This window comes from Pyxicephalus adspersus, chromosome 7 (genome assembly GCF_032062135.1).
Source record: "Pyxicephalus adspersus chromosome 7, UCB_Pads_2.0, whole genome shotgun sequence".
In the NCBI taxonomy this organism is placed as follows: Eukaryota; Metazoa; Chordata; class Amphibia; order Anura; family Pyxicephalidae; genus Pyxicephalus; species Pyxicephalus adspersus.
Genome location: NC_092864.1, coordinates 23,302,614 through 23,324,833, shown reverse-complemented (window position 1 = coordinate 23,324,833; position 22,220 = coordinate 23,302,614). Strand labels below are relative to the sequence as shown.

The 22,220-nt window shown below is 35.9% G+C and overlaps 1 protein-coding gene across 1 annotated transcript in view; it reads left to right on the top strand.

Annotated features, from left to right (window-relative positions):
* Positions 1-22,220, top strand: part of FAM20C (FAM20C golgi associated secretory pathway kinase) — a 113,763-nt gene that overhangs the window by 30,991 nt on the left and 60,552 nt on the right. Inside the window, exon 3 of the mRNA XM_072417829.1 lies at positions 2,784-2,862. Within this exon, the coding sequence (XP_072273930.1) occupies positions 2,784-2,862 (79 nt within the window). The remainder of the gene's footprint in view (positions 1-2,783; positions 2,863-22,220) is intronic.

Below are 22,220 nucleotides of genomic sequence, written 5' to 3'. Positions count from 1 at the left end.
TACATAACATCCAAATGTCATATTAGGTGTTATCTAATTAAAAGAAAACTAGAAAAATATATATTTTTTAAATATTAATGTTTTAGCCCTTACCATATAAAAAATATGAAATGCTGTACAAAACCTCATTTTCTAACTATAAGAACAGAGTTGGTGAGTGTTTTGTGTCCATTCCATAAGTCTTCCGTGCTATTATAACATCCAGCCTGATGTCTCTTGTGGTTGCTGCTGTGTTGTTGGCCTGAGGGTCAACCATTATCGAGTTCAGTCAGCTGGGAAGCAAAAAATAAGCAGGATCACCGAGGTACGACCGTCACGCAGCTGCACTAACATATCCCGGTTACCTTTTTCAACAAGATCTCTTAAATGGCCTTCATTTTCTAATTATTTCCCCGGCTCCTTTGGGGAAATTCTAGAGATGTAATAGAAAACATAGGTCAATAAAAGCAGGAATCCGCAGGAGATCAAACTATAATGAATGAGTAATTAAAGCAAGCAGCCTTACATAACATTGTGTTAATAAAACAGACACAGAATACATTTTTTGCACTGCTAGTTCACCTTTTATTTTCCATCAGTGACATATTTTTTGCATTTTTTCAATATCTCTGCTATATTTACTTACCTTCTTAAAGGCTTGTTCCCATTAGTGCATTGCAATAACACATGTGATGCCGAGCAATGCCAATCACATGTCAGTGCAATGTGTTGCTATTTATCTTTTATAACTACTGTGTTGCTCTTTTGAATATACATAATGCTCTTTATTCTGTGCATTGTGGTGTGTTGACATGCATACTGGCATACTGTTAAAGCTGCCTATTTATTCCATTAGGCCACCTTAGCACAGCGTATGCCAATGCCCAGGTCATACTTTGACACTTTCACTGGTGACATGATCACAAGTGTGACATAGAAATGTAAAACTATAAATAATCCATTATAATTAAAACATATATACATGAGCAATTAAAACTTGCATTCTAAAAAAAAGTAAAGAAATACCAAAGAAAGTAGGGTTTCTTAAGGCAAATTATTACAATTGTATTTATAGTAAGGTCAAGTATTACAGTTCAATAGAATCTATTATATATATATATAAATGAATCTATAAATTGTACAATTGTATTTGGGCTAGAATCTAAGCCTATATTCTACTGGATTTTCACCAGATAAAGATACATATGTTTTTTCTTTCTTGTTCTAATAAAAAGTAATTTACTTATTATTCAAAACTGATTTTTTTTCTATTTTTGAATTTTTTGATCTGCAACTTACATGTTAAAGAGCTACTGACAGCAATAGCAAAGCATGTGCAGCATTACTATTTGTATAGACATGAGGATAGTGAAATATGACATTCTTTGAAGTGGAAGGAGTGGATAAAATGAGTTTGCCCTGAAACTATGTAGCTGGACTGCATTATTTTGTCACAAGAATGTGTAGCACTAAAGAATTCTACAGCTGCTGGAACAACACAGTGAAAAAGTTTGGTGTATTAGTTCAAGAGGGAAGGCTAAAATAAAGGTGTTGCCTATATAAACCAAACAAATAATAAAAATAATATTACATAAAATAACAAAAAAAATTATTTTACAATGTTGACTAGTCTTAAATAAGGTCTTCAGAATCACTGTACAGCCAGTAGTCAGATGACGGCCAGTTTCTGTTGAGGATAATAGACAATTTCTGCCAATTATAAGAAAATCTCAAAGGACGGATGACTCAAAATTGTGCTGCTCTGCTCCTTTGATTGTCCAATCAGTGGCTGGAGACTAGTGACCAGCCTGTTCTGCTTATCTACAAGTAAAAAAATATCAGGTCACCAACCTGGCTTTTCTGTCTAGTATCTCAGAAATGGATGGGCAGACATACAAATCCTTGAGCAAGTTGTAAAGCAAAAAGCTAAATCCTGGCATATAAAAAAATTGCAACCAGGCAGGCTCTTTATTGTAGAATAGACAAGTGATGATTGCCTGCCTGACTGGCTTACCTGTCCCTGTTCTTTTGCGGGCACCACCAACTTCTTCCAATTCTTAATCTTTGGCCATACCCCTATCCCTTCTACAAAGAATTCTGCGTGACTGCAAATTTTCAAGGTGGAAATAAAGTTCCCCTTTAAGAAACTCCTACAACTGTATATAATTTGTATATTTAGCCTCGAGTTCAGATGACAACAGAATGTACATGCATTTCTTTTATCTGTTATTTAAAGAACAACAACTAACATGCTGATGGTGCTGCCAAGGCTGGCTTTACCTAATTCCCCTTCATTCATGAATATTGTCATGTTCATCAGGTTACACATTGATTGTTAGTCCAGTAAACCTGTGTGTGCGGCAGAACACAAACACTTGTTTAAAGCATGTGTTGTGCATATGAAAACCAATAATTATGTTTTAAACTACACAATCATCCATAATGATAGTTTTTCTGGGAATAAACACCACTTTTCAAGAAAATCACAATCAGCTGGGGGTGTCAGCAGGTTAGAGTTAGTGGAAGACATGTTTAAGCTAGAAATCAAAGTGTGCTTTTCATGTGTAATGTGGACCGGGTAATTCTCTGCAAGATATGTCTGAAAACATGACATTACAGAAGATCTGTAATAATGAGCTGTTCAGCTAATCGCTAAGCCTTGTTCCAGTCCCTGTATACTCTGTGGTGCACAATGCTGTCAGCCAGGATTGCCAGAATAAAACAAGAAAATGTGAGATGAAAAGAAAACAATCTGTCATTATAGGCATAAAATATTGATTTTTCTCTTTTTCCTTTTTTGCCAGCAATGAAATCTGGAGGTACCCAACTCAAACTGATTATGACTTTTCAAAATTATGGGCAAGCCTTGTTCAAACCTATGAAGTAAGTCACTTTGATTTTACCACTTTAACTGTTGTATTAAACGTTTCACATACTCTTTCATTTTGCTTGATGTTTGCCTAGTTTGGGTCCTTGGTTTTTTATCTAGGAATCATTTATATAGAACTGTATGGTAATATAAAATGCTTTCATCTTGTTCACAGTGTTCAAAAAACATTCATCTTTCCATCACTCAAATGGCAGCACTGTTAGTCATGATTTTCTGTAATGCCTATTGTGGTGTCAGTCTACACAGGGTGCTTGCTGACAAGAGGAGGGAGCACAGGGATGACCTCATCAGTGAACTGCCATTCCTTAACTATATAGGCTACATTCACCCTTGTCCAAGCTCTGTTTCTTTAACTTACATAGACAGAAGTGAGGTCAGAAAGTTAGCATGCTAAAGTAATAATTCTGGATAAAGATAAATTCATTTTTTTTTAAATATGGCACTTTCATGGAAGGGTTTCTGTTGTGAATGTATCAGTATTCACACAGTTCTATCTTAAAGGGGGAAAGTGTTCCTTAATGTGCAGATAATATAGTAAATTGGAGCTTGTATGTTGTAGTCACATCTCAGCCTAACTCCTCTCATGTCCGGACATTTATAAAGATATACACATCACACAATTGTATATCTATAGTTGTAGTTTTTGAGTCACCAGAAGGTGGCACTGCAGATGAAATTTTAGAATACAACATTCTGAATTTTAGAATACAACATTCTTATTTAGAATACAACATTCTGAAATTGTGAAGCTATGGAAATTGGAGACCTAATCATGCTAATTTAAAAACTAACTTTCATTTATTATTTTTTATTTACCATAGGAATGCATTTTCAAGTGTAATTTGTAAAATGCAAATTGAATTTCTGAACATGCAGAAATTGATTTGGCATGCAGAAAAGAAAACTGAAACCAGGGATCTAAGTTTTGATATACACTTGTGCTGTTATATAAAGTTTTGTGCAAGTTCATAGGGATACAATACAAGTTTCTGTACCAGTTATCTCCCCATTGTCATTACACGGATATTGCCAATCAATGTTGCACATCCCCTCTGCACTGCTCTGGCAGGTTAGATTGACAGCAGATCTAAAACGGAGTGTAACAGAAAACATACAATATAATCTGCTGTCAACTTATGAGTATTAAGAAACTTGTCTGAGCAGTTATAAAGGTTACTGAGACATTTTACCAATCTCTTCAGTGGCCGGGATATCAATCGGGGAAAGGCAATTAGGAATGTTGGGATATAAAGTCATATGACACAGGCCCATTTGGTAGGATAGGAGACCTGATTTATCTGCTATAGTTCAGTCTTGTCTCTCCTTGACTGTGTCTGGACAGTAATAAGAGGGGCATGACGTGGATGAGGTTATCTCTTCCTTTCCATCAAGATGTCAATTGCCCTTCAGCAAAGCTGATTGACAACTTGTGCTGCTTCTATTCTCTCTCTACCACAATGAGTTAGGCAATAAGCAGGTACCTACACTTCTTATGATTAACGTATATAAAGATAATCATTTAAAGAAAATCTAAAATCACAGTCTTCACAATAAATGGAGTTTTTGGCCTGAGGACCCCAAGTAGGTTCTGCACAGGGGCCCACTATTGGCTATATCTGCCACTGCTCCCTGCATTTGTGTGGGGGTTCTCCAAAGTCTAATTCTATTGAATGAACATTGGGCTAACTATGGTAGAGACTTTTTGTAAATCTATGTAATATATCGGCACTATGTAAATACGTGAAAATAATTGTTTTTTCTTAGCTATATCTGTGTTAAATGAATAGATCAATAGACAGCCCCCTAAATTGAGTCACATCTCTGCCTTTTGGGCAGTCACCATTTGACCAGAGCAATCTTTTTTGTTTGGAAATGTATACCTTCTACAAACACCAGATAAGTTTTCACCATCCAAACTTTAAACTGTCTCTGGCTATGTGGATAACTGAGGACAATGACAAGGGATAGAGACACACACACAATGATCTCCTCTATGAATTCATCTAATGGAGCGAGTGTCCCTCTGTATGAGTTCTAACGATGCCCATGGGTTATGGAAAAACTGTACTCACATGTATATATAGTCTATGACCAGCCGTGCTAAAAGTTCACAGGAAGTTCATACCACATTTCTTCCTCTTGTCATTAAGAGCTCATCTGCCTGTTCATCCTACATCAGCTTGGCATGGATGATTGTGTAGGTATTTATTAACATAACCCTTCCAAGTTATCTTGTGTAAATTCAATGGGCCGTGGTGTAGAGCGATATTGAATAACACCTGTCATGTTGTAACTGAAACCATGAAGCTCAATTGTGGATACACCATATCTCCAGCTGAATATAAAAAACACACTAAGCTAAATATTTCATTCATCAATCATTAAAGTAAATAAAAGAACTACCGATCGCTTTTGTTTTTTGTGACATTGCAGATGTGTCACCCACCTTATTGGTAAACATAATTGTTCATCAAATGAATCAAGATCTTAAAAAATCATATTTGTTTTATGTCTTATTAATACATTCTCCTTCTGTTCTAAAAACATTTGTTGAATTCGTCCCTATAAATACCTTTTATCTGTAGTATCTTTGGCTACATTGCATGCTCCATTCAGAATGTCCACCTATGTAGCCACCCCATTGTGGTTTAAACGTCCACATCCATCATACACCATGCAACAAATTATAGGATTTGTAGTTTCTTATAGACAGAAAGCTTATAAGGGTATTACTATTATCTGGAGCAGGGGTCCCCCCGGCAATATGACAGGTGGTCCGTCGCTCTGGCCGTTGCACCCCCTCGCAGGGTCCTTCTCCTGACCCCGCTAGAGGGTGCACCCACCAGAGCCGCGGACCATGTCCCCTGTAAGCCTCGCACGCTCAGGGCAATGGATGGGTTGTGTATGTGGACACAACCCGCCCACTCCAGCCTGCGATGGGATAGTAGGCAGGTTCTGGCATCATGATATCACTCTGGGGGAAGTTTCTTCCCCTTTAAATGACACACAGCTTCCCGTGTGTTGGGGTTGGGAACCACTGTTCTAGAGTATATACAATTGTGAGCTTGTTGCGCTTTATCCATTCCTAATGAGTGCACTGTGGTTTTAGATCTTTTGTAAATTGCAGATATTGGTCATGGACTTGATGTATGAACTGGTTGATCAAGCCTCTAAAACAGATTGTGATTAAAGGTCGCAATTAAAACTTGAATTCAAGTGCATGTAATCTCTAACCTTCTTAGTTACTCCTTTTTCCCTACTTTTGTTATATAAGTTTGATAAGTACAAAGCATTACAAACAGGAGTGGGGTGGGAGCTGTGCAGGTCATAAGTAAGGCCTTTGAAGCATTGTTGCTGTAAATTCAGGACTTCAAATCCTTAGAACATATTATTATCTGTACAACCAGGGACTCCATGCACAATGGTGCTATTGTATAATTTGTAATAGCTTTATCAAACCCAGAATGATAATGTTATCGCTTTCTAAGATCCACACCTACCTCTCATGGCTCTGCTCCCAGGGTTGGTATCACGTCTTTGATATTTAATAAAAGTCATAATCTTTAGTTTCTAACCTGCAATGCAAAAATGAAGGGGAGTATCCAATGTGTTGCTGTTTAAAGGAAACATTTCTTTAGGAAGCTTAAAATTAAATACAATACCAGTTAATTGAAGAACTGTTGCCCATTGTATTGGAATCGGTATCTTTTCTAGTTCAATTAAATGTGGCATAACAAAAAACTAAAAGCTTATTTTTTTATTACCTATATAGTTTTCCTACCTGCTTTGTGCCAAAGTAATGTCTTCTATAAAGTCCTAGTTCACCATTGCATGGTGAGGTTTTATTCTGTTCAGTGAGTAGCTGTATAAGTGAAACAAAAAAAGTTTGTTTTTACTGTCATTTATTATGTCACTGCAGTCTTCTTTGTTTGTTTACTTTGCAATTAGAAGCGCATCTTCTATCCATACATCAAAGGAGCTAAATGTGTCTACCACCCTTTCAGGTAGTGTTTTTGATTAAAAAGATAAGTCTCCTAATTTCTGCCCACCATCACCAGTACAGCTTTTTGAGTTCAACTTTATTCTTTTCTAGTTCCAATCATTCATCTGGTCAGCCAATCAGGCAATTTCTTGTGAGACCAGGTTGTCAATGACATGCCACCAGAGGACGCATCATTACGCAGCGTGGCACCACAATTTAAAATATGTTTTGCTCTTGTGGTTAGATTTACAAAAATGCTGAAATGCTTGTACACCAGCCCAAATCCAACCCTTCAAAAACAGTCCAGTCCCATGCTCCTATCTCAAGACCAAACCACTGTTTTAAACAAAACTACTTTTTTATGAGAGTGGATGGAAGATTATTCACAGGCAGAACTCCACTTCTAGCCCAGAACCGAGAAGATAAGCTATTCTCACTGGGCGTTATTCCAAATATGAGCGATTTGTCGTCTATTTTTTCCCCAGTCTGAAAATCACATTCCATTATCTTGTTTTGAACTACATTCTGCATGGCTGATTTAAATAGTTTTCCTTAGCAGGAGTCCACAATAGTCTCCATTAGAAACTACAAAGTATAATAAATGAATCCAAAATTAGAGTTCTGCAAATAATATACTTCTACAGCCTGAATGAAATGTAATAAAATGGTATTACAATGTAGGATATGAAGTAAGAAAAAGTAGCTTATAAATATTTTGGAATTAAACCTCCATATTAAAAAAATGAGAAATAGTGCATTGCTGGTATCTTTATCTTAATATGGCAATATATTACACTTTTTATAAATGCTTTCACCCAAGATTTACCCAACCTGTACCCAAAAATTTCTATTTCTAATCCGATATATATTTAATTAGCTATAATTAGCCCCACCACCTTCACAAATGTATAACAGGTTCTATGTATTCAGTTTCACACACACACATATATATAAATCTTAAAGAAGAAACTGAATACATAGAAACTGTTAGATGTTTGTATATTGTTATACTATATATGTGTGTATATATATATATTTATTGCTATATATATATATATATATATGTGTGTGTGTGTGTATATATATATATATATATATATATATATATAGAATATATTCTTTGTGTGTTTGAAGAATAAGACATAGTCATTCCATACTATCATTATTCACCAGCCTGACTGCGAGGAGAGTGGTAAAATGACATGGGAGGAGGATTAGTAAACAGAGCCCATAGTTTTCCTGTCTGTAGCATTCATGCCTGTGTTATTAAGCAGGCAACCTGATCTCGCGGCTAACTCTCTACAGAGATAAGCTGTTAATTTATAGTTACCTATCTGAATGCAACCCTGTACTGGCAGCTTATTACAAACAAAGATTTTGGTCAATTCCTATAAAAATAGTTGAATTTCAGGCTTTCTAACTGCAGCTTATAGCTTGCTCATCTTCTGGAAAGTTGAGTAACCGTCCATAGCAGATCCTGACTGTAAACCAGCTCTTCTCTTGCCCCTGGGTTTTCAGAAATGTCACATCCCATCATCTGTACAGAGAGAGCAATGAGTCACACCTTCCAGTTAACTCCTCAGCTGATAGCAAGCAGAAAGAACTAGTGGTTTATTCCACACCATTTTGGAATACAGCAGAATAAAGGTTCCTTTTGTTAGGTGATGGTGTCCTGATTCTTTTTTTTTTTTTTTTTGGGTCAGATTAGGCGATGATCCAGTGTCTGTAGACATTTCATGACAGCTGAACAAGAATTCTCGGGCAACAAAACAATCAGTCTTTGCTTGATCACTGTTTATTTCTTTGGCACTGGGACTTTGTGCTGAAGGCGTCCTTTCCCCTATGTTCTGTCCCAATACTATTACAGACCCTTCTATTAGTTCAGAGACCGGTCAACAAGATATTGGGAGATGATCTTGCTGACAAAGTAGTGAAGGAGTTCAGGAAAAGTGAGTATGTTCTTCTTCGAAGGGTTGTTCTAATAGGTTAGAGAAACCAAATTTTAATAACTACTAATTTCCATTATTTCTCTTGCTTGATTTCCACTACACAAGGCTTTTTATCTGAAAGCTCATGTGAAAATTAGATAATAGAAAGTGTCATAGCATTTACCTGGCCATATTATATAGTTACAAGGAGATGGAGAAGTTTTACAGTTACAAGGAGACAAAGAAGTTTTGCTAAGGATATATAGATTTCCAAATTGCCTACATTGGCAACATTTTATCCAGGGCTACTGTGACTGCTAATCAGAATATGGTTGACCTTTACATGCAAGAGCAGCTCAGTTGGATTAAAGTTGACCTCCAATCATTTTCCAGTTCATGAGAGTCAAAAAGGGTGAACTAAGCTTTATTTTATATTTCTTTATCTTTTTTGACAGCCAGTTAGATTTAAGGAAGGAATCATTCATTGGTTATGAAATAGTGTGGAGAAGCTCTTTATATTGATGGCTACAATTGTCCTCTCTTGAAGACCTCTCCTTGAATGTTAGGCGTGGGTGCTCCTAGCCTGAATCCCCCATTCTCCCATATTCTACTGTTCTGATCTATGGAGTAAAATATTATTTAAAAAGCACTCTTAAAAATAAGTGTTTTTTGGAATCCTAGGAGATAGTAGTTTTTAGGTGATTCCCTACATTCTAGTGTTTCTTGGTTACATTTTGTGTTCTCACGTCCTCACGAGCTGCGATAGAGTGAAGTGCCTATGGTACGGTAATGCTTGGTGTCAGCACAGCTCTAGTTCTGGGCTTTGCATCAACCTCAGCTGTTGTAAATGAATGTGACGTGGAGGCCTGCAAACTTTATTTTGTCTCACAGTAGCAGGGAGGAATACACAGGCGCAAGGAATATGTGACATCAGCAAGGGAAGGCAAATGTAGGAAGCATTCACTCATTACTGAGCTGACGAGTGCCAGCAAAACATCACGTTACACAGGAACCAGGCATTCGGCAACAGAAATCCAGTCTTTTCATGAGCGAAGAACAGCTGTGTTATTTAACTTGCTTCTTTGATTTTTTATATAATAACTTTTTGTTTATAAATTTTCTTGGATCACAAACGTCATCTGAAGTTGTGTATCCTATGAGCTCTGCGCCAACTGAAGAACAAAATTAAAGTGTACGCACAGCACAAACCCTTTTTCATAATGAAAAAGTAGGGAAGGCGAAAATCCTATTTTTTTTGCTGCTTATTTTGCTGCTGGTTTGATTCACCATTTTGGTGGTCGTTGTCAAAGAAAGATAAAATTATGGTAAGGTTAAAACGTTAAAGAACAAGAATTGAGGGCAAAGCTTATATAATGAAATATTTATTATTACTTCATTATATTAGGTAACCAAGGTCATCTCCCCAAATGTCTTACCTTTCTCCACTTACCTTTGTACGACTAATTACTGAATTGTTAAAACTGCGGATGCATGACCAATATGAGCATTATTAGGTTTAATATCAGTGGGTGTTCAACCTTGTGTTTTTTTTCTTTCATCTGTGTTTGTTCCCCAGAGGGCTGCCAGTTCTCCAGGGATCAATCCAAGCTACATTTGAGCACTCAATTGTGCCCTTTGTACAAGCATCAAGGTTTCCTTGATTGACTAGGTCACAGAGTAGCTTTGATGTATGTCTTGAAGAAACGCCTATGGTAGTGATACAATGAAGGTGACAGTTTTGAAGATAAACTTAGCTGAGTGCTCAGAATTGATTATTAATTGATCTAAATTCCTAATTAATATTAAAGTTTAGGGACTCAAGATTGGACTAAAATAAATTTTTTGATTACACTTTTTTATTTCTTGTGTTGTTAAGCAGGGATAATAACAATGCCATTCTTTACCAGATGAGAAAGGCAAGAAATGGCCCCAGTCACAATGTCCCCTATTCCATCATCACTTTTTATGTTGGGTTTTTAAAATAACAAATTAAATAATTGAGAGGTAGGATAAAAGGTTTAGTGTAAAAGAATAGATTTGTATATATATGTCTATAAAAAAAACAAAACATTGGTACAACTAAGGCAAGCAGGGGCACAGTACGATTTAACTTCTAAAGTCCATTAAAATCCCTTCAAACTAGGAACAGTTAGGAGCTATGACAAGACCTGATAGCGAAATAGCCACCATTACAAACTTACAGGTTCCAGGTTGGGTAAAGTCATTTTGAATTGCTGGTCCCATTGTTGGTGCGATGACTGTTCAATGTATGCTATCCTATAATAACTAATATATACTTAACTGTGGTCACAAAAATACAATATAATTCCTTGCCTCATCTTGCACATTGATATTGAATTTTGTGTTGTTTAAATTGTGTATTTTCCATGGATAGAATAACAATCATAAATTGCATACTTTAAGGCAGTGTGTTTGTACTATATTATCCAATAATAATGCCATTGTCCGTCCTTCACTTTTATTTAATCATGCTGATGTTTATTAGATAACATTCATGAGTTGCAGATATAGTTCTGTTTGCATCTCACTTTCCTTCAATAACTGAGATAACATTTTGAGTACCTGCATGACAGCATATGCTAAAATATTGCTCTTGGTGAATTTATGCTGACAATAAAGTGAAAACAAATGCCTTAGCTAAACAATCTCTCTTCGTGTTCCATCTTATTCCTGACTTCATACGGAGCCGAGCGTTTGCATCCATGCATATTCAGTAATATTCTTTTTTTTCTGCTTTTTCAACTTGCCTTTTTTTTTCCTTTTGTTCCAGTGGAGAGAGGATATTAAATAGAGGTTGTAAATTATGTTTAATCATTAATATAGATCAAAGGTCAGTGTAGGCATTCGGAATTATTAAAGAACAATAATTATACCATCATATATAAGCAAAAAAAATCTTTCTTTTAAAGCTTTTTTTTAAAGTCAATATATAGAGCAGTGTTTCTCTACAGTTTTCACATGGGGAACCTTTTCAAATACCTTTCAGGTCTTCAGGGAACCCATACCATAATTACTCAACTCATAGTACATTAGTGTGATGGTCATTAGGAAGAATGCCTCCTACAATGTTGGACAGTGGGAAGAATGACACCCTTACAGATTACCAAAAAGATCATTGGCATCATTGCTCATTGCTCAAGGAACCCCCAGCAACTTCTAGGAACCCTAGGGTTTCCGTCTGAACTCTAGGGGGCAGCAGAGTGGCTGCAACATTACAAGGGTTGTAACTATAGATTATAGCAAGATTTTGAGAAGACACTTTGGGATTTTTGAAACCTATGGAAGTGTGTTTAAGGCATACAAAGTTCATTCCATTTGGGCAATTGATCTAAACTGGTAAGGCCAGCAAACAATATGTTCTTCTTGCACAATTCTCCAAAAAGTCTCTTCTGTGCTTCCGCTCTTTTTTATTGGAAATGTCACATTGGTCCAGGTATGTTTAATAGCCCCTTTCACTTTGCTGTAAGATGTCATTAGAGTCAATATATGTTGGCAAGCCATCAGATGATCATTTTTACAAATAAAGGGTATACAGTCATACACCCTACCTCTTACTCATTGTCTGTGGCTGTCTTCTGTGGTTGTCTTAACAGAAAACTAGTTGCATCTTGCACACATTTCATATTTGGAGCTATTTGAGGTGAATTGCTGGCAGTGTCTGTATGTAAATGAGCGTTGTGTTATCCCTGGCAGGAAGGTTGGTGCATTATTTATAAATCTGGTATTTTTCTAGGCATATCAGTCAATTTGGAGGTCTCCAGCTACTTACCCAACATCTGTACTCACTAAGGGAGCAAAATAACATTTCTTCCATTTGAAAAGAAATGTCAACAGACATAAAATAATTTACTGTAGGCTCATTGGTAAAACTTTCAGACGATACATTTACAAATGCTTTCTGATTGCATAAATATTTTATCATGGGCACAGCACAGCAACAAATTAGTCTGTATTACTTCCAGATTTTATATGTAACATTGTAATTTGTTTCTCAAAATAAATATGCAACAGGTCAAGGTGGAATTTATATTAGGTCAAGGCACATATGGGCAAATATCCAGTGCAGTATTGTAAGAGTGGGTACAACCAAAAACATTTTATACAATTAGAATACACTAAGAATAATCTCAAGACTCCTAACATCTTTTTCTGCACATTTTTTTTGGCATATGATACATATAAATAAAGATTCTGCATATAAAGCAGATGTGATCGTGCATCAAACAGTATATACTGAGCTCTAAAGCTAAATTTGCCTTACCTTTAGCAGATGTACAGGCTCATCGAAAGTACTCTGATGTTAATGACATATGACTATGGTAGGGACATTGTTAGCCCTTTTAAGGGACACTTAGCCAAATGACTATGGACTTTTTTAATATGCCTGCGCTATAAAAATATTGGCTATTATTAATAATAACAATAATAATAATAATATATTAATAATAATAATATGAATAATAATATTAATATTTTAATAAAAATGTTACTGCACACTATAAACTTCTCTCAGTGTATTTTACATGCCCCAGAAAGTCAGATAGACCCCATTTTTTTTCCTGCCTTATTATCCCTTCTCTGCAGCCTTTCTGTCCCTGGCCTGCCCTGGATTCATTGTACCTAGCACAGTTTGCGTGCACAGTCTTTCCAGGAGTACCTACTTCTGCAGGCTGACACCCACCTATTAAAGCATTTTAGTATTTAGATTAAACAATTCATGGGTCAGCCTACTGTTTGCATTTGGTCTGAAGGCTCTTGGGAGGGCTGTGATCATTCCAAAAACTGATGTACTACACCCTTTGGACACCATCTCTTCCATCCATGACCGGTCTGCATTGTATAGAGAAATCCAGAGACCCATATTTAGACCCATGTTGATATCACTGGGTCTAAATATGTATGCAAATGGAAAAGTATTATTTAAAGTTTCAAATGTATGTTTATGGGGCTGGGCAGGGGGTGGTAAGTAACCAGTGAAGGCAAAATCAGGTTGGAGTAAACTTCAGATTTGAGTGCATTTATGGCTAAGCTCAGCCACCTAATATTTCCTTTCCCAATCTGAGCACCCCTACTGTGCACTGAGACAGCCTGATTGGACTGTGTAATGGCACATGAGCAAGATGCAAGTAGATTCAAGTTATACAATACATGTACAATGGTAAACGCTTCAATACAAAGCTTACATTCAGGTAAATGGATTGTAGAAAGCTTCTAGTATTGGTTCAAAAGTCCAAATGTATATTTTCTTATCAGCTAATGCAAGTGTTTGAAATCTAACTATACTGAGTTTATATATGCTAGCTAAAAAAATCAGACTTGCAGTGAGAATGCTAAGCAATTGCATGGAGGGGTTTACTGCGAATGTGCTTTACAGAGGAGAAAAAGCTTAGGTTGGGTATCCCTGGTATATTGATGTTACTAGTAGTCCACAGGCAACAGAAGCATGAGAGGCACCATCTATAGACTTTGACAGTCCAAATAGTGTTTCCACCATAATATACTATACCTATAGTACAGCAGAGGTAGTGGATCATAACTGTATATTGCTACATTTTTCTATCAGCTAAAACAATTCTCAGACGTTGTTTTCCAAAATGCATTTAGCTGATGGACAAGAGTTCTCTTTAAAATACCTTTCCGCCAACTCTGATATAAAAATTAATTTGTTACATCGGCTTTCCATTTTTATTGTCAGTAACAATTGGTAAATAATATTTCAAGAATATTTTCATTGCAAAAACGCAATACAGCAGTGAATGTATTTTATTAATCAAATGTTACCATATGGCAAAAAATCTTCTAAATTCCTGCTGCCACATTTAACAGAGCGAGTAGAATAAAACAAGCCGGCTGTGCTGCAGGAAATAATGAAGCCGCCATTTGGTCTGGGGATCTCTAAGCAGACCTATATTACGGTGTAATTCCTCATGCTTGGCTCTCAAGGCAGGTAAAGATGCTGTTTTCACATCAGCAATTCATCATGAATTAAATAGAATCAAATAACGGAAAATGATCAGACTTTTTTTTTTGCTTCCACAATGACTTTCTTCCCTTACCGCACATTTCTTGTGCTCAGTAAGGTTTCAGCATGTGATAATAGGGCAGATAATACCTCATAGGATTTGGAGCTTTTAGCGGTGCACATAATAGCGGAAATGTGTATTGGTTTTTTATTTTATCTAAGAGCACACTGGCATTGAAAACCAGAAAACAGGTATAGGCCATATTACAAGTATGTTTTATACACTAAGGGGCCTTTGTAACAAGAAGTGGACAGATAAAAGATCTCCTCTTCCTTGCTTGTCTTTCTTTTTTTCTGACTGCCACTTTTATAGCTCCAGAATAATAAAAGGGCAATTTGTTTTTTGTATAGTGGTGATTCGTGATTGATTCCCTTTTCTAGCCACAATTGCCACTTTTAAAGGTTCCGATTAGCGGACATTAACTCGCTTTTTGACCATGATCACGGTGTGTGAAACAAATATACTGATCTTCATTGTGCTCAATGGAGTACACACACATATATAGGCTTCAAAATGCAGTAGAAATGTTCAGAAAATAAAATAGACCTCAAATAATGAAAATTTTAAACTACGTAAAAGTGAGGCAGCAGTTGAAATTGCTTTATTGCCATATAGTTTCCTTGCTAGCCTTAATCCTATTGCCAAGTTTGTGACTGTTTCTAGTAAAAATATATTAAAAATTAATATTAATCGTAACAAGTCTCAATATTTACCAACCAATAGTAACCATTTCTAATACTGATCACACACTTGGCATTGTTTGGATGCTTTTTTAATTACCTATAGGTTGAAAAAAAATAGTTTATTATATATAATGGTGCAGCCATTCACCAACCGTAATTATAGCTGTTTCCTGGATTTGAAAAACCAAATATTTGTAATCAGGATGGAAAGCAATCAAAAGTAAATTTAATCATGTACTGTTTTAAATAATTTAATTTGCAGTTTTTGATTATTTGGTTGTTGGAATGCAGATATAGCTTGGGACATGTTGAAATTTTTGCATGCATTAACGCACCATTTTTCATGCATTAAATCATGCCTCAGTAAGGCACAAAAAGCACTGAGCAATGCAGTATACCCCATCTATATAAATAGTAAGGCATGACATTGATGCCCTGTATCATTAATCGTGGACAGCCAGCTGTGATAGTATTGCACCATTCCTAATAGATTTATCATTGTATTTCTGACCTTTTTTCTTTATTAATCACATGCACATGAAGTAAGTGGTCAGGGTCATGGTTTATATTGGCTCACTGATATATTTGAATGCCTAACAGGTTCTAAATTAATCTTATAACATGTTTCACTGCCCGTGTTTAAATACTTTGCAGCACAGTGTAAATCTTCTCAACATTTCTGCCTCTGCAGTGTTGGCATTGTTGAGCCATTTTAGTATAATACATACAGAACACATAAGCCCCATGCAGAAAGGTGTGGTCTAGTAAAACAGAACCTCCTTATCCTGATGGAATTACTTACACAGATCCAGTGCATACACGTGATAGTCTTAAGTCTCTCCAGCTAGAAAAAATGACCAGAATGTAAAACAAGGAAAGGGATCAAAAAGCCTTTGAGGATTTAAAGCAAAGAAGTAAAATTGCATAGTAAGAGAGCCAAATTGTTTTACCGTGCATTCAGTTTTGCCATCTGTATAGAATAACAGAGACCTGATGTCTTTTTTTATTATTAATAAAGGACAATAAAAGCTATGTATTTAGCAATCTACAAATCTAAAACAAATCCCTGGTTTTGCGTTACAACATCCTCTAGGATAGTAAAAGAATGCATTTCAGGATATTCTTTCAGCATAAAAAGAGGTCAAAATATAAGATTTACATTTAGAAAAATTAAACTCTTACTTTAAGGTCTTTTAGCCTAGTGCTGCACATAGTAGGAGTTTAGAACTTTCTACTACTTATTATTTAACTGCAGGAAATGGATCAAAATATTCTTGTACAGGTTATCAAAGCACTGCAAGGGTCAAGTTCTCATTTTCGAGTAGAGGTAGATGTTTTACTAACTGTATCCTTTATTTCCCTGGTAGCCACGTCTCTCCTGTTCCACCCAACAGGATCCAACACTCCGAGTTTTGGAGGGGCCCTTAGTATGCTTACTTTGAGGACAATTCTAGCACAGGCTAATTGTTTTTAGGTTGTGAGCCTATTAAGTCACAGAGTCAATCAAAGCCAACCAACATGAACTTTTCTGGATTATTCTGATTTACTTTGATTAGATATTATGATGGACTGGATGGGTAATACGTTGCCCAGGTCCTCCTTTGCTAACATTATCTGTGAAGGTTCTCATTTATCGAGATCATTGTATATCAAATAGTAGTTGATCACAATCAGTTAGACTTGTTTTTGTAATGTTGGATATGTTTTGCAGCTCCCCAAGTTCTACTAGTGTGGGAAATACCCCAGCATTTATATCCACACAGCACAAACACTCAATCCAATCATCATGTAATGTTGAACCACCCTGTTTAATACCATTTTCTCATCCTAAATCCCACATCCAACCTCTATCCATTTGCTATAGGTATTCTTAGTGGCCTTACTTTCCGTCACCAGAGATCAGTTCAATCAGGAAGGAATATTATCAGCCTGGACAAATATCCTTTTTTTTGTTGGTGGGGAAATAAACCATGTAGCATTACTAATAGCATTCCTTTCTGTGTAATCTATGATGTTATTGGCTGCGGGTCTGCATACTTTTTTTCCCAGATTTTGCAAGAACAGCATTCTTATAGATCTGACTTCTCTGAAGTGCAGCACAAACACAGACTCTATGATAACAATATCAGACACTATGCAAACAAGTGATTAACAATGCTGACTATTAAACTCTTTGTTTAATGACATGCTGCATCTTGGCATGGCAATCACAATAACAAAACTTGTGAATCTTGACAGACTGAGCAGCGCCAGAAATGCGTAGATAGATGTGCTATTTTGTCGTTTGTTTTAATCACTTCAGTGAATCTAATCTGGGATTACATTTACTAACGACTAATAATGATTTACTGCAATGTCAACCAACGAGGAAATATGAAAGTGAACATGAGTATTGTGCCAAAAAATAACAGAATATACCAGAAAGTTTCACTGCTCAAAGAAGAAATGTGTTACAGAGCTAACTAACCCTTCTGAAAGATAAATAGGGGACTTGAATAGAATACAAGTAGATGCAAATATAATACCTACAATCTCATAAATTGTCATCAATTTTATTGTAATTGTATTTGTAAAACTCATTGTCAATGTTTTTAAATCTGACGCTGTAATAGAACTAATGATCTCACCAAAAAGGGATCTTTGTTTAGATACCTCCTGTTATTGAGAAAAAACCCCCTTCCTTGCACTGTGTTGTCTGACCACCCCATGGGGGTTACCATTGCAAGAGTGTAAAAACATATATATATAAAAACAGCCAGGTGGTTACTGAAAAGAGTCCGGGGAGAACACTAATATATATATATTAGTGTTCTCCCCGGACTCTTTTCAGTAACCACCTGGCTGTTTTTAGGTGGTTACTAAAAAGGTAAGTCTCAATACAGGGACTGCAAACAATTTCTGAATACCCAGCTTAAACAAATTTCTACACTATATATATATATATATATATATATATATATATATATATATATATATATTTATATACATATATATATATACTTAGGTTTAGAGATCACTGTCCTGCCAACTATCAATATTTAAATTGGCACTGGCGAGTGATGACATAGGACAAGGAAATTTATTGTTTTCAAGCAATGCTGCCGCAATACTGGCCAGTCTAGACTTGAATGCCAGCAGTAGGGCTGATAGGAAAGGAAGCAGGCTGCAACAATTGAAAATTGTATATGCTATGACTATGTTATGACAGTGTTCCTAGAAATAAATAGAAAAATTGCAAAATATGTCCTTGCTTACAGCATTGCAATTACAATATAAAAAATCATAACCCTTGCATAGGAAATATATGGCATCATCATATCTTGCAAAACTCAGTCCTAGTTTCATCACATATAACATTGCATTGTCCATTGTTGTCATCAAAATGCCTGTGGCCAACATTGGAGTGCCAATGTAACGTAACTGTGGGAAGCTTTGGGTGATCAGTACCTTACATGTAAAGAAACAACAACAATGAAAAAGGATAAGTTCCCTTACCTAGTATCTTCCACAGCAAACACAAGAGGTGGAAAGTGATACCAAAGGTTGGCAAACCAATATCAAACCAAACAATAGATATCAAACCTGCTTTAAGCAATCTGATGATACCATACATTTTTCTATTCAATGTGTATGGTTTAATATACTGTAATTACAATGCTGTAAGCAAGAACATATTTTCTAATTGTTTTATTATGCTCCAGTGTTGCTATAAGTGAATAATTATCTTCAAATCTCCAGTAACCATACAGAATCTGATACTGGCAAAGAGAGTTGGCAAGTGTTAGAAGCGTGTAAAAAGAAAGGGAGCAGAACAATCAATTAACAAAAAACAGGGTTGGAACAGCCATTGTTGATATGTTGCCTTTTGGACAATTAGTTGTACCTATGATGGATGTGATAGACCAGATATTAAAGAATCAGCTATATTAACATTTGCCAAATGGCAATAACACCCAATGCTGAACGCCAAGATTAACCACCACACCTGACAGACCTCATCTAACCCCAGCTGCTTCATCTTTAACACGTGCCAACCGTTCAAGTTTAAATAGCATGATGCTACTTGATCTTTAAAGCTGGAGGAGGTAAGTAACATAATGAATGCAATCATGTCAGCATTATTTATTAAACAATAGAATTAGAGGAAAGGATTGGCAATAATTACCGTTAGGCAAGTTGCCCATACTTCCCTATGGGTGCCAAAAGCGGAACTATATTTGTGTACTGAAATTTATGTCCCCGTTCTGAATACTTATATCGTTGGCTCAAAGGTGTTTCAAATAAAGATTTAAGAGACAGCGAACTACTGGATACTTATTATCTGAAAGCCCTTTCTCATAAATAAAGCACTCTAGTGAGTAGTCTTATGCATTGAGCCAATGCCAGCTTTTCTGAAATGTAGGATTTCTATTATAAATGTTTGGGTCCCACAGCAAGGCATTGAACTGTCTTTACAATTTAATATTGGCTTGGAAGTGGCAAATATTCTCTAAATATCTATCTATCTATCTATCTATCTATCTATCTATCTATCTATCTATCTAATATTTGTCTATTTACATAACAAGGGGTTCCTTGAGCAATGGGAATTTTGTCTCAGATCAGTTTAGTAGAGGTCAATGATCTTTTTGGCTATCTGTAAAGGTGATATTCTTCCCAATGGCAATCAGTGTAAAAGGCATTAGTTATTTCAAGGGGTTCCCTATGTTAAAAATGTTGGGAAACATTGCTCTAATTATTCATTCTAACCTAACCCTTAACCCACCGCCAAGTATCTCCAAACAAACTTATCAGGTGTCCAAAGTATCAGTATCAAAAGACAAACACTATGGCACCAAAAGCAACTGTTCTGCCATATAATGCCTACTAGAGGCTCAAACAGCAGAAAAAGCTAGACATTTCTATTTAAACTTGTAAGTGTTACCCACCCCTCATCACTCTGCTGTCCGTGGGCAACAAATGTAGCCTGCGGTGTCCCTGAAAATTATATTCAAATGCCTTTACAATATGCACTCCATCTCTTGCAGAGCCAGAATTAATTTCCCAGTATGCTTATCCAGCCATTTTAATGTTCATCTATGATTAGACAAGCAATTTGCTTTTATTTCAGACAGTGCTATTCCAGATTCCTTTAAGATGGGACTGTAAAGATTTTAAACATGGCTGAGACGTGGCTTGCACAGTAAAATGTGACTGTTTCATGCAGTTGTTTGCGACAATACTTATATAGTCAGCTTTTGCTCAGAATATTGGCCAAATTATCTGGTAAATTTGCCTATTATCTAAAGCAAAGCTGCTCAAAGAAGTCATTTGGCAATGCGCCAAGTGAAATTGCTGCTACTTAGAAAATGTGCACAGTACTTAATGATCTTTCTTGATAATTAGTTTCTCTAATTCACTGATTTTCATAGAATCTTCCCAAGGTTTTACTTTAAAGAGAAAGACACCCTGTGTATAGATACAGCTGTTGCAGTTGCCTTTTATAGGTCTTTCCCGGGAAACATATGGGCATATCGGAAGTAGAACTACACCCCTTTAACATATGTACTAGGTTTCCGAGTACTAGGTTTCCACTTTTTACCAGTAATTTCTTTTCCTTGAATAGTGGCTTGGAAGAAACATTTGGTGCCAAGTTACCTATTAAGTTTATATATGTTGTATATATTTAATGGATAAGTCTCAAATAAGTAGTGGTAGGTGCATGGTAGGGTGTTACTATGTATGGTGATGCACTGCAACAAAATACCTTTGTAGTGGCTGAGATTCCATGCATGTGTTGTGGCAAAGCCTGCAATAACACACCACATCAGAAACATCAAAGACAAAGATAAGTGACTTAAAAAGTTTACAGATTCGAACCTTTCCAAATTCTATTCAAACTAAAAAAGATCTGTCTTGAGTTGGCCTTTATTAGTTTTTTTTAACCATATACATGTACGTGCACACATACACCCCCCCCACACATTAACATTTACACACACATATTCTCTCTTTCTCTGTCATTCTTTCTCATCTGGTCACGTGTAGAAATGTTATTGTTGTTGAATAATGCGCCAACATTGCCTATCATATTCCAAGGTGCATTCTATTCAATTACATTGCACAATGACCCTTTTCTACTAAGCATATTCTTGCCTGATTTTGTGCTTGATACACTATAGTACTTTAGATGGTAAAAAAAGCTGGGCACAAGACACTGAATTCTAACACAATACAAGTAAGCTTTTGGTTTTCTATTTATAAGGGAAAAAAAGATCTTGGCCTTTGAAAATGTCTACAGTACATCTGGCTTTCTTAGTAAAACGTTCCCCCAAGGGGATAGGAAAATATTACTTTTTTTTCTTTTATAAAATAGGAATGTTTTGATTTTCCAGTCTCTTACGAAAGTCATTTACAATTTAGATGTAACCTTGTAGATTCCATGCAGCATTTTAGTTGCTGTTTAGAAACTTAATAGTTTCCTAAAACTTTAATTGAAGTTGTGTTTATGCTTGTTGCTAATATTCGCACATCAACATTATCACTACAGTTGCAACACCTTTTTTGTTGAAAAGAATTGTTGTTAACCTAATTTTCTATTGTTCTAAAGTGTTTTTAGGTTTTTAAATACAATCATTTAACCCTCCATGGCTGCCATTTGAGTAAAGTGAAATGATTATATAATCAAGACTTGAGTCTACATTTCCTATACCCTGTTGGGTATTAGTACCTCTA